The 13,154-nt window shown below is 41.4% G+C and overlaps 1 protein-coding gene across 1 annotated transcript; it reads left to right on the top strand.

Annotated features, from left to right (window-relative positions):
• The first annotated feature begins 8,296 nt into the window (after positions 1-8,296).
• Positions 8,297-10,794, top strand: LOC139006073 (2'-5'-oligoadenylate synthase 1-like). Its single transcript, XM_070408594.1, has one exon. It carries the CDS (start codon positions 8,360-8,362, stop codon positions 9,563-9,565), a length of 1,206 nt encoding a protein of 401 aa, XP_070264695.1. The 5' UTR covers positions 8,297-8,359; the 3' UTR covers positions 9,566-10,794.
• The last annotated feature ends 2,360 nt before the right edge of the window (positions 10,795-13,154 follow it).

The following is a 13,154-nucleotide window of genomic DNA, read 5'->3' as shown; positions in this document are numbered from 1 at the left end:
TTGCAGGCTTGGTCCAACATGCAGGAGGCAGCCAATCAATGATCGCTCTCATCATTGATGTTTCTATCTCTCCCTTCCTCTCCCTTCCTCTCTGAAATCAATAAAAATATATTTATAAATAAATAAATAAATAAATAAATAAATAAGACTATAATGAGTTATATCAAACATTTGGAAAGCGTAGATGGTGCCAGATCTTTGTTTGACTCCTCTGTTTTCTCCTCCCAATAGTTACAAAAACACAATATGGTGCATCCTCTCTAATGGATCTTATGCAGTGGTCTCCCTCGGCCAAATCCACTCTAAGGGGAGATGGCAGCTGTAGGGTGGGTGGTGTTTCCTTCTATCAGAGTCATGGTCCTCTTGTTGGTATACACACTGGCTTTATAGATGCCTGCTGCTAACCCAATAATGCATGTTTATATGGATATACATTCAGTAAGCCAGAGTGGAAGCAAATGAGTATATTTGTGATATATTTTTGGTTGTGTATTCAAACAAAGACCCTTCACAACTGCCAACTTAGATTTTATATGGAAGAATAACAGGGAAATGTTACAAACTTTAACTGTCAGACACTAGAAATTTAGCATATGCAGTTGTTCTCACACAACCTTTAGGTTTTGCAATCCAGCTTTATCTCATTTACTATTAGAAACTAGAAGCCTGATGCACGAAATTCATGCAAGAGTAGGCCTTCCTTCTCCCAGCTGCCGGCACTGGCTTCCCTCTGGCACCCAGGACCCGGGTTTTCCTCACAGCCCCAGCTTCATCTGGAAGTTCATCCAGAAGGACGTCTGCTCTAATTAGCATATTATGCTTTTATTATTATAGATAGTACACATTGTAAATAAGCTACTTAAAACGTTAGCTACCCTTTTTAAAAGTTACATGCATTTATATATTTTCTGAGTAATTTTCCTGTTAATAATGGGAAACAAAAATAAGTTTCTAGGGTTAATGAGAAAATTAAAATATGGATTATTTGGTGGTAATGCTTTAACTTGAAATCCCATTATTACAGTTTTTAAGAATAGAACATGTACTGTTCCATTCTTAGAACATGTACTGTTCTAAACTTTTTTTTTAAGAGTTACAGATATATACGTGGACAGTAATATTTTCAAAAGTTAAACCTTTTAGTGTGGCAGGAAGCAATATTTAGAATCTGATCTAATGCTTTAAGTGCATTTGTCATAGCTCCCAGATTAGTCTTAAGCCAACACAGGACAGTGTTTTAACCTCCACTGCCCAGGGGATTAATAAATAATATCTGAAAAGGATAGCAATTCAGTGCCTTGGTACCCATCTACACACTGTTTATTGGTCACCGTGAGCATTAGAACAGAAGGGGTTGTGGCCAGTGTTATTGAAATGCTGCAGATAATGTAAACTAAAAATGAGTCCTGTGAAAGGGATGAGAAAGGATATTACAGAATGCCGATCTAAGAGGAGACATTAAGCCTTAAGCTATAAATATCACAATCTAACTATAGAATCCTGAATTTGCCAAGATCCAAGTTTACACTTCATGAGACAAGCAACTATATTAGCATACTTTTCAGTCCTTTAGGATAGAATAATTTAGTATTTTAAGGCATATGTTAGGCTGAAACTGGCTCTTAGTGGCTGGGAGAGCTGACTGTACCCATTTATTTATTTCTCTATTTTGAAAGCCAGTCAATAATATTTATCAGAAAACCACTTATTTTAACCATTCTATGGTTGTTATATTGTCTATAGATTACAAATCATGAATGTAAAAGGAATTTTAAAGTTCATCTAATCCAAACATCATAATTTCAAACAATAAGAACAGTAAAATAATTTTGCAAAAATCATGCACTAATAAAAGATCCACAATTATAATTCTGTTTTCCTGATTTCTAATCCATCTATCTGCTTACCACAAATAGTGAAGGGAGAGGACACCAATTTCAACCCATTACATATTTATTACAGGTCAACGTTAGGTCAGGCCCTGTGTTCTATGATGTGTGGTATAAAAAAGGAAGCACTAAAAGTGTTGATTAAGCTCATTGTTGACTCTATGATGTAGAAGTGCCACTTAATATCAGCTCCAAGCAGATGACACTCTCACTAGCCCTATCATATCCACCCATAAAATAAAGATTTTTTTAAAAGAGAGATGAGCCCTGACTGGTTTGGCTCAGTGGATAGAGCATTGGCCTGCGGACTGAAGGGTCCCAGGTTCGATTCCGGTCAGGGGCATGTACCTTGGTTGTGGGCACATCCCCAATAGGGGGTGTGCAGGAGGCAGCTGGTTGATATTTCTCTCTCATTGATGTTTCTAACTCTCTATCCCTCTCCCTTCCTCTCTGTAAAAAATCAATAAAATATATTTAAAAAAATAAAAAGAGAGAGATGAAAGGCCAAATTTGACCTTTAACCTTTGTCTTCTATATCTTAGCCAGGGATCAGCCTCAAAGAATCGGGAAAGCCCTGGTATCAGTGTCCCAGTCGTGTGTGGAAAGCAGAGGGGGGCCAGCAGAGAGTGGGAGGGGATAGCTAGTTTCTATTCTATTAATCATAGAAGAAATGGAGGTCATTTAGGTCATTTACTAACTTAAAATTTTATTTTTATTCTTTGAGATAAACTATCCTGATAATTTTTTTCAGATGGCGTATCTTTTCTAAAATCACCTTTAAAATCATTGATCATCCCATGTAGCCTGCATTCATCCTCATGGACTCTATGTAGGGTGAGTCATTAGGGGTCAAAAAGGCATGTGAGGATACAACTACTGGATTGAGGCCAAATGACACAGGGTCATTGGCATAGTGGTGTGCAACCAAGAAGGAGAGTTGTCATTTGTTTGTTTGTTGAAATATATTTTCATTGATTCTGGATAGGAAAGGAGAGGGAGAGATAGGAACATTAATGATGAGAGAGAATCATTTATCAGCTGCCTCCTGCACGTCCCATACTGGGGATTGAGCCCGCAACCTGGGCATGTGCCCTGACTGGGAATCAAACTGTAACCCCCTGGTTCATAGGTCGACGCTCAACCACTGAGCCATACCAGCTGGATGAGAATCGTGGTGTGTTTTTTTAATGGGTAGTGAGGAGTAAAAGCAATCTCTGCACTCATACATTATTCTTAATTACATATGGCAACACAAGATGACAGGATAAAACATTCCATGTCTGTCCCCCTCCTGCCCTAGCATGACAGCTCTGCAGAGGCCTTGCTGAGATTTGCCTTGGGATGAAGACCTACCCCGAGCAACTGGTGTAAACAGGCAGAATTCTTTCCAGGGGTTTATCCAATTACCTGTGTGTGGCAAAAAATAAATAAGTTATCACAAAATATTGATTCAGAGCTAGGAGATTCGTTTCAGTTATTTACTTTCCCAAATTAGTCTGACAGAGACTGATTAGTGTTAGAAAGCTTTTAACCCTACTTTGAGCCACTACAACTCAATGGCTGTATAGTCACACCAAATTGTGGTATACAGTATCTATGTTTTGTTTGTAACAAGATTTTTTTAAATATCAACATGCCTTATTTTTAATGTCAAATAGTCATTTTGATTTATGCCACCCCTTGGAAACTAAAAGTCACAAGATGAGTGTTTTCCTGATAACAAGGTAATTTTTTAAGTACCCCCTCCCTTTTTTACATTAAATTAACTAATATGAATCCTAACCAGATCAAGTCTAACAGCATCCCAGGTAATAGAAAAGGACTACTTCAGATTTCAGAAATAAATATGTCTCTATATATTTATCTGGCTGCTGGTTAACTAGTATTTTATAAAACCTATTGGACATGAAAAGTGCTGTTTGGGCATTTAAGCACATGTTCCAAAATATGTTCACTTCAAATCACATATCTTTTAAACTGTGTATGTGTAAGTGAATAAAATAATTAGGACATAATTTTAATAAATAATTTACATCTTAACTCATTTCACTATAGATTCTGGAAATGTCATTTTTAACATGAATTCCATGCAGCAATGTAACAACTATTTATAATTTCAGTGGTGACTTACATAACTTACATAAAGCAAGAAGTTGCCTACTTATACAGACATTACCCCATTAAATGATAGTACCTCACTATGTCAGGTGCCTATAAGTAATTGTATGACATTCTGAAATGAATTTAAAACTGCCCCTTTTGATTAAGTGCAGTAATATCAGAATTCATGTTAAAGTTCATATGTCAGCCAAATTAATTATATTAAATTGAGAAGAATGAATTCATGAGGAAATTATTTATTGTAACTATTTAATCCTTTTAATTAGCTTGTCCTGCTTGGGACATTCACTGAGCGTTCTAAAAAGCTGCTAGACATTTATTGTAAAGCTTGATTGAAATGTTATATGAGTGTATTACTGGGTGTGTACTTTATTACTTATCAGCTAGAACAAAAGGATACCTTTTAGGACATGATCAAAATGCTAAATTAAATATCTGGTGCAAATTAGTTGTATAAAAATAACCAAATGAAAACAGTAAATTGTAAAAGGGTCCCACTGACAACTCCAAAGGCTGTAATTTCGAATGTAGACCTTTTTCCTGACACGTCTTGGCCCCAGGCCATGTTTTCGTTCCTCCCTGAGAGCACACAAATGATTCAGCTATCTCCAGGGCAGGTGAAACCTTAACTCCTCCATGACGCCTTTCCCTCGAATGGCATGTGTATTTTTGTTTGCCCAGGTCTTGGAAGGTTGGAATGAGGAAGAACTGTGGGCTGAGGTTTCAGGTTGGCTGGTAATTGTTTAGTGTTCATGTTTGAGAAGAGTGGAACTTTCTCAAGGATCTTTCATTTCCTAACACTAAATACCCTTAAGCCCACCAGCATCATGGTAAATCCTGCTTCCATTTAGGAAGCTCAGCCTCCACTGTGGCTGCCTTTAGAGCAGGGTGTCCCAATCTCCCATTACAGAATTTTACCTCCAGACACCTCGAGAATAAGAAAATACGTTTCAAGATCCCAATTTATCATAGTGTAAACTGTCCAATAAAGTAGCAGGATACAAAATAAATATTCAGAAATAAGTTCCATTTTTTTAAAATATATTTTTATTGATCTCAGAGAGGAAGGGAAAGGGAGAGAGAGATAGAAACATCAATGATGAGAGAGAATCATTGATCAGCTGCCTCCTGCACACCCCCCTACTGGGGATGGAGCTCGAAATCCAGGCACGTGCCCTTGACTGGAATTGAACCCACAACTCTTCAGTCCTCAGGCCAATGCTCTATCCACTGAGCCAAACCGGCTAGGGCAAGTTCCATTTTTATACAACAAATAGAGGCCCAGCTCCGAGACCCAGACCCACCGCACTGGGCAGGAGGCAGGACCAGACTGACTCATGATGCGCTGGGCAGGACGCCCAGACCTAGACTCACTCCCGCTGAGCCCCAAGACCCAGAGTCAAGTCCACGCCCACCCATGTGCACCTCGCCATGCACGCAGCCCCGCCCACTCACGCATGCCTCGCTGCACACACAGCCTCCTGGTGACCAGTCTTTGGTCATTACAACTTGGCGTCATGGTCAAAGGGTTTTTATAATAGAGATAATGCATTATCAAAAAGAGAAATTAAGAAAATAATCCTATTTACAATTGCATTAAAAAATACCTTGGAACAAATTTAACCAAGAATTTTCTATTCTAGGAAAATTATAAGACATTGAATAAATTGAAGAAGATACAAATAAATGAAAGCATATCCATACTTATGGATAGAAAGAATTAGCATCGTAAAAAGACTACCCAAAGCAACCTATCGTTTCCATAAAATTCCTATCAAAATACCAATGGTCTTATTCACAGGGTTAGAATGAATAATCCAAAAATTTATATAGAATCACCAAAGACTCCAAATAGTCACAGCAATCATTAAAAAGAACAAAGTTAGAGGAATCACACTACTTGACATCAAACTGTACTACAATCAAAACAGCATGGCACTGGCATAAAATCAGAAATATAGATAAGTGGAGCAAAATAGAGAGCCCAGAAATAACCCATGACTTTATGGTCAATATTTAACAAAGGAGGCAAGAACATACAATGGGTAAAAACAGTGTATTCAATGAATGATGTTGGGAAAATTGGACAGATACATGCAAAAAATGAAACTAAACCACCTTCTTACACCATACCCAAGAATAAATTTCAATGGATAAATACTTAAATGTTAGACTTGAAGCCATAAAAATCCTAGATGAAAACATAGGTAGTAAAATCTTGGACATTTATCATACCAATATTTTTTCTCATATATCCTGGGCAAAGGAAACAAAAGAAAATATAAGCAAATCAAACTAAAAAGTTTTTGGAAGCCATCAACGGTAAAGGAAACCATCAACAAAATAAAAAGACAACCTACTGAATGGAAGAAGATAATTGCCAATGATACATCCAATAAGGGGTTAATATCCAAAATTTATAAAAAATTCATACAACTCAACACCAAAAAAAAGAACAATCCAATTAAAAAATGGGCAGAGGACCTGAATAGACTTCTTCAAAGTGGACATACAGATGGCCAATAGACATATGGAAAGATGCTCAATGTCAGTAATCATCTGAGAAATGAAAATTAAGACCACAATGAGATTATCACCTCACACCTGTCAGAATGGCTTTCATCAATACCTCAACAACAAATAAGTAGCAGTCTATAAACAGTATGGAGCATCCTCAAACAATTACAAATAGAAATACCTTATGACCCAGCAATTCCACTTCTGGCTATATATCCCAAAAACCCAAAACACTAAATCAAAAAGACATATGCATCCCTATGCTCATGGCAGAGTTACTTAAAATATCTAAGACATGGAAGCAACCCAAATGCCCATCCATAGATGAGTGGATAAAGAAGTTGTAGTATATATATATATACAAAGGAATATTACTTGGCCATAAAAAAATGAAATATTACCATTTGCAACAACATGGATAAACCTAGAAGGTATTATGCTTAGTGAAGTAACTCAGAGAAAGAAAAATACCATATGATTCCGCTTATACTATGTGGAATCCAAAGAACGAAATCAATGAACAAACAGAACATAAACAGCCTCAGAGATGCAAAGAACAAACTGATGGTTGCCAGTTGGAAGAGGGGTTGGGGGCCTGGGTGAAAAAGGTGAAGGGAGTAAGGAGTATAATTGGTAGTTACAAGATAATGGGGATATAAAGTACAGCATAGGGAATATAGTCAATTGTTGTTAGATAGGACAAAGGCGAAAACTTGGGTAGTTCCAAATATTATTTCTTGCTAAATGTTAAAATACAGCACAGTATTTTGCAGATGCAGCAGTAACAGGATGAGCTGACAGGAGCTCAACTTGAGGAATGTGGCCAACTGCAGAGAAGAAATCGACCTGTACATAAGCAATAGCTAAGCCTCCCTTCAAGGAGGCAGGGCTGTGGATAGGAATCCCATCTCCTTTATTTGCTGCAAGTAAATAAAACAACCTTGCAACCACCAGGTCTCATTTTTTAATAGAAAACTCAAGTGGCAAATCCCTTGAATTCAGTAGCAATAATATTGTAGTAACTATGTAGGATGCCTGGTGGGTCCTTGAAATATCTAGGGGCTCACTTCATAAATTATATAATTGCCTAACTGTGCTGTATACCTGAAACTAATCCTATATAATAAAGGGCTAATATGCAAATTGACCAAACCTTGGAATGACCAGTCGCTATGATGCACACTGACCACCAGGGGGCAGATGCTGAACACAGGAGCTGCCCCCTGGTGGTCAGTGCACTCCCATAGGGGGAGCGGTGCTCAGCCAGAAGCCAGGCTCTCCTAAGCAGACATCCCCCAAGGGGTCTCTGACTGTGAAGGCACAGCCCAGGCTGAGGGACACACCCCCCACCCCCCCTGCACAAACATGGTGCACCGGGCCTCTAGTATAAATAATATTGAATGTCAACTGTAACTAAACCTTTTTTTAAAAATCATAGGAGACTATGAAGATTATAGGAGACAACTGTGTCAGCAGCAACAACAAAAACCAGGAAGAAGGAAACCAAAAATCATATTTGAATTATGATTGCTCTTGGCAATAATGGGGGTTAAAGAGCAACAGTTTCCGAGTACAGTCTGAAGAAAGGGCTAATAATAAAGACAGAGAGTGCGTTTCAGCAAAGTGAGAGGCAGGTTGGAAGAGCAGACTCTGATCCGGGATCCCAGGGTTGTTTGACCTGCCAAGAAGCAAAACCAAAGACACAGCTCCTCCCTTCCCAGGAAACGAAACCTAACCCAGTGCAGACTCGGGCAGCAGAAGATAAGAGAGGCTCACACTTCCTGCAGCCAGCTCTGCGGCCAGCAGCTCTCCTGTTCTGCCGGAGCGTCACGATGGAGCTGCCGTTCTCCTGTTCCTGCCGGAGCGCTATGATGGAGCTCAGCCTAACCCCGGCCAGAAATCTGGACAAGTTCATCGAAGACCACCTCCTGCCAGACACGCCTTTCCGCAGGAGGGTCAAAACAGCCGTCAATGCCATCTGCAGTTTCCTCAAGGAGAGGTGTTTCCAAGGTGCCCCCCACCGAGTCCGGGTGTCCAAAGTGGTGAAGGGCGGCTCCTCGGGCAAAGGCACGACCCTCAGAGGCCGCTCTGACGCTGACCTGGTGGTCTTCCTCAGCGAGCTCAGAAGTTTTCAGGAGCAGTTGGATCGCCGAGGGGAGTTCATCCGGGAAATCATACGACAGCTGGAAGCCTTTCAAAGAGAGACAGGAGTGGAGTTTGAGATCCACGAGCCTCTATGGGAGAAGCCCCGCGCGCTCAGCTTCGTGTTCCGGTCCCCCGAGCTGGAGGACAAGGTGGAGTTTGATGTACTGCCTGCCTTTGACGTCCTGGGTCAGTGGGGTCCTGAGCCGCACATCCACGAGGGCTACAGACCTGATCCCCAAATCTATGTCCGGCTCATCAACGAGTGCACGCGCCTGGGGAAGGAGGGCGAGTTCTCCCCCTGCTTCACGGAGCTGCAGCGAGCCTTCCTGCGGCAGCGGCCGACCAAGCTCAAGAGCCTCATCCGCCTGGTCAAGCACTGGTACCAGCTGTGCAAGCAGCGCCTGGGGAAGCCGCTGCCGCCGCAGTACGCCCTGGAGCTGCTGACCGTCCACGCCTGGGAGCGTGGGTGCGAGGAGACCTACTTCATCACCGCTGAGGGGTTTCGGACGGTCTTGGAACTAGTCGTGCACTACCGGCAGCTTTGCGTCTACTGGACTAAGTATTACGACTTTGAAAATCCTGTCATTTGTCAATATCTGATGACACAGCTCGAGCAACCCAGGCCTGTGATTCTGGACCCGGCTGACCCTACAGGAAACGTTGCAGGTGGAGGCGGCTGGCAGCGGCTGGCACAAGAGGCTGCAGCCTGGTTGAAGTACCCATGCTTGAAGAATTGGGATGGATCTCCAGTGGATTCCTGGGACATAGGGCTCCCAAGAGAGAGAGAAGATAGCTGGACCTGCACAACACATGATGGTGATGAACAGGACTCTGAATACCCTACCTATGAACTACTCCAGGAGGACGAGAGCTGGACATGTGCCATCCTCTGAAGCCAGTGTGTCTTAGGGGACAGGGCTCCAGAGTCATGTGGGCCCGCCTCCTCCTTCCCAGGGGGCCACTGTTGATTCAGAGAGGATAGAGGACTGCACCAAGCCAGCAGTGAGTAGGGCAGACCTAGGACCAAAATCCAGGTCTCCTGACCCCACCCTTCCCACTATTCTGTGCTTCTCTTCTTTCATCAGCCCGGCCTCACCCCACCTATTCTCAGGCGACAAGAGAAATATAGACAAAAAGAGTGGAATTCCAGCCTTGACTTTCTTCTGTACCTGGCGGGACGGTTTCGGTCCCATTTATTGTCACTTGCAATAAAAATAATCGCAAAAAAAAGAGTATATTGTCAAAAGACCACCTTGAGAAAAACAATACATGTTTCAGAAAGAGGAGAGAGAACCCATCGGCCTGCGGATTGAACAGTCCCAGGTTCGATTCTGGTCAAGGCCACATGCCTGGGTTGCAGACTGGATCCGCAGTGGGGGGCGTGAGGAGTCAGCTGATCAATGATTCTCTCTCATCATTGATGTTTCTGTCTCTCTGTCCCCCTCCCTTCCTCTCCGAAATCAATAAAAATATATTTTTTAAAAAAGAAAAGAAAGAGGACAGAGAAGAGAGCTTTTCTCTCTCTGAATAAACCGTGAATGAGAGGGAGTCTGCAGGAAGAAGAGGCCAGGAATTAGAGAACCTAGATTCTCCTGGCCTCTCCACTGTTACTCTCTGAGCGTCCCTGTGCAATTCAAGTGGGCTCTCGAAGGTTCCACTCCCTCATGTGTAAAGTGGAGATAAGAGCATTTATCTAGCCTCTCTCCCAGGTTTATATTGAAGCCCAAGGGAAAGCATTTTTAAAAAAGGAAAGGTAATACTCAAATGTAATATGTTTACAATGTTTATAGAAGTCATAACTATTCTAAAACACGATCAAGCCAAAATTTTTATCTGTCATGTTTTTTAAGAAGAAATTGACACAAAATAATTACTTTTACAATCCATATATGTGATTCTATTGTGCTACATACACAGAAGGGAAGACTTCATGAGCAGTGTTAACATTGTACACTACACGCTGTAATTAAAAGTAACCATTTCTGCTAACATGAACATTTTATTCAAGATCTTTTTAGATTTCTCGTTGTTTTACTTGCCACCCTTCCCCTAACACAGTCAAATATCAGAGGGAAGGCAGGGGAGGGTGGAGGGGAGAAGAGATCAACCAATGAACTCATATGCATATATGCATAACCCAAGGACACAGACAGTGGGTGGTGAAGGCTTGGGGGGGGGGGGGGAGAGCACAATGGGGGAAGAAAAGGGACACATGTGACTTTCAACAATAAAGATTAATTTTTTAAAATGAGAACAGAAAAAAAGAACACCCTCTTTTACAATCATCTAAATTCTCTTCTGATAGAACCTGGCAGTTTGAGCTTTGCCAATAGCCATCTACACCTAGAGGACAGAGATGAACTTTATTTCAAATCCATTCTTTCCTTCAGTTTTATCTCCCTGCTCCCTTGCAGCTCTCTCCTGGACCTCAAAGGGCGGTGTGGTTTGCCTTTCAGAAAATCAGCGCCTGGGAGACGAAAAGCTGCTCTTGCTTATCTCCCACCTGCTCAAGGTGATTCTGCTCAGGAGCATCCGTGTGAGACCCACTGCCATGTTTCCTTGCAGAGCGGAGAAGTAAAGTGATTACATACTCAAAACCCACCATCAGGAGAGAGTGATGCCCATTTTAAATGGATAGGATCACATCACATGCAAATATATTCATAAGAATAAGTAGAGTGATGGAGTCCTGGTGTTTAGAGTATAAATGTAGGGTGTTTCTGATTGTGACCCTGATTTTTTTTTTTTTTTTTTTTTTTTGGAAAGGCTATGTCTAAACTTGTTATGGTGTACAAAACTTTATAGGTAGTTTATCACATTCTCTAATAGGTACCTGGGAAGTTATTTGAACTTAGTCGGCTTTAAGGATTATGACTAATAAAGGGCATTAGTAAAGGAGTGTGGGTGGGTGTCTATTTCTGCATAGGTAATAAGAAGCATTGTTTTCCTACTGCAGATACAGCCAGAGTTGCTGATACCCAAGTTGTGTATCCATCTCTTTTCAAAGGGCGATGTCACAGTCTAGCCCTGCCCTTTCACAGGCATTGCTTAGCCCTCAATGTTCTTTATATTCCAAGGCCATTTCTTGGACCAGTGCTGGAAAAGGGACCTAAAAACACATACACTCCACAATGCCATTGATATGGGGTTTTTTGGATTGGAACAGGCGGTGTTCCCCTGGGCAGGATGGCTTCCCGGATTCTTTGTTGGCGTCAAAGAATGAAACCACGGACGGAAGATGGCATAGCAAAGGTGGAAATTTATTGGAGAACAAGCACAGACTCCCACCTGGGGAGGGGGAAACGAGTCCCACCGAGTTCCTTTTCCCCAGGTTTATAAAGGCTGCAGATCTTTGTGCCTTGATAGCCCCTCTGATTGACCACTAATTCCCTTTTGATTTGGTCACTATAGCAACTCCTGAGCTCAAAGATCAAACCTCACATGGGACATAAGAGGCTCTTCTTCTTTATTTTGTAAAAACAGTAGGTCCTCGGGTTACGTGGAGATTCCTACGGAGCAATGTAATGTCATTTTCCACTTATATAAGCACCTGCGTCACTCACATGGAGCACATACACAGCAGCAATGAAGTGAAACAGTAAAAAATTAAAAGAAAGATAACAATTCCTGACCTTTACTTGTGGTAAATAAATAATAGAAAACATAAAGCACATATGTACATACATTGAAATGACGAAACTTCTTTTTTTTTAATAAATAAATGGGAGATGGCAAGGAAACCACAAAACGACGTACGTTGAGTCTGATGTAACCCAGGGACTGTCTGTAAGGACTGTCCCAGTTCCCTTATTTTATGGAGATGTAACTGCTGCCTCTCCCAACTTCCTTGTCTTATGGAACTGTAACCTCTGCTAGCTTCCTGCTTCCTGTCTTATGGAAATGTAACTGCTGCCTCTTCCAATTCCCTTGTCTTATGGAAATGCAACCTTTGTAGCTCTGTGTTTCTTCCATGGACCCCCTTAATTGCAAAAATTCCCTAAACCTGCCTTTTTCACCCCTAAAAATTCCCATTTCACCATCAAGTCAAAAGTATGCTTTCCTGGGGCCCCATGGTCGATGGCTTTGCTTCAATGATAACACTTTGTTCTGCCTCTGTAATGTAGCTAGTGGGTTATAGTGGGTTATGTCAAGTTTTGGTAGTTTGGGGGGGGGGGTTGTGTTTTGTTTTTTTTGAGGGTGGCGGGGGTAGTATTATTAAAGCAGAGACCTAAAAATCCCTGCCAATCACAGTTCCTCTCTACCAAGCGCCCAAATGAAATTTACACACCAGGGAAAAGAGCAAGTGCAAAACAAGTACCAATTTATGGCTGGGCCAGTGATCACTTCCCCCAGCTCAGAGCTGTTGTAAACCTGAATTAAAACTCATAGCTTAGACTCCGGCTTGTGGCAGAGTCTAAATCTTGGAATCCATTTTCTAGTTTATCATATGGTATGGGAGAAAAAACAAAAGATCAGTTGGCT

This window comes from Myotis yumanensis, unplaced genomic scaffold (genome assembly GCF_028538775.1).
Source record: "Myotis yumanensis isolate MYYU_CA2020_CCGP unplaced genomic scaffold, mMyoYum1.0.hap1 SCAF_1, whole genome shotgun sequence".
Taxonomy (NCBI): Eukaryota; Metazoa; Chordata; class Mammalia; order Chiroptera; family Vespertilionidae; genus Myotis; species Myotis yumanensis.
The sequence above is the reverse complement of the archived record's forward strand: the minus strand, read 5'-3'. Positions and strand labels throughout refer to the sequence as shown.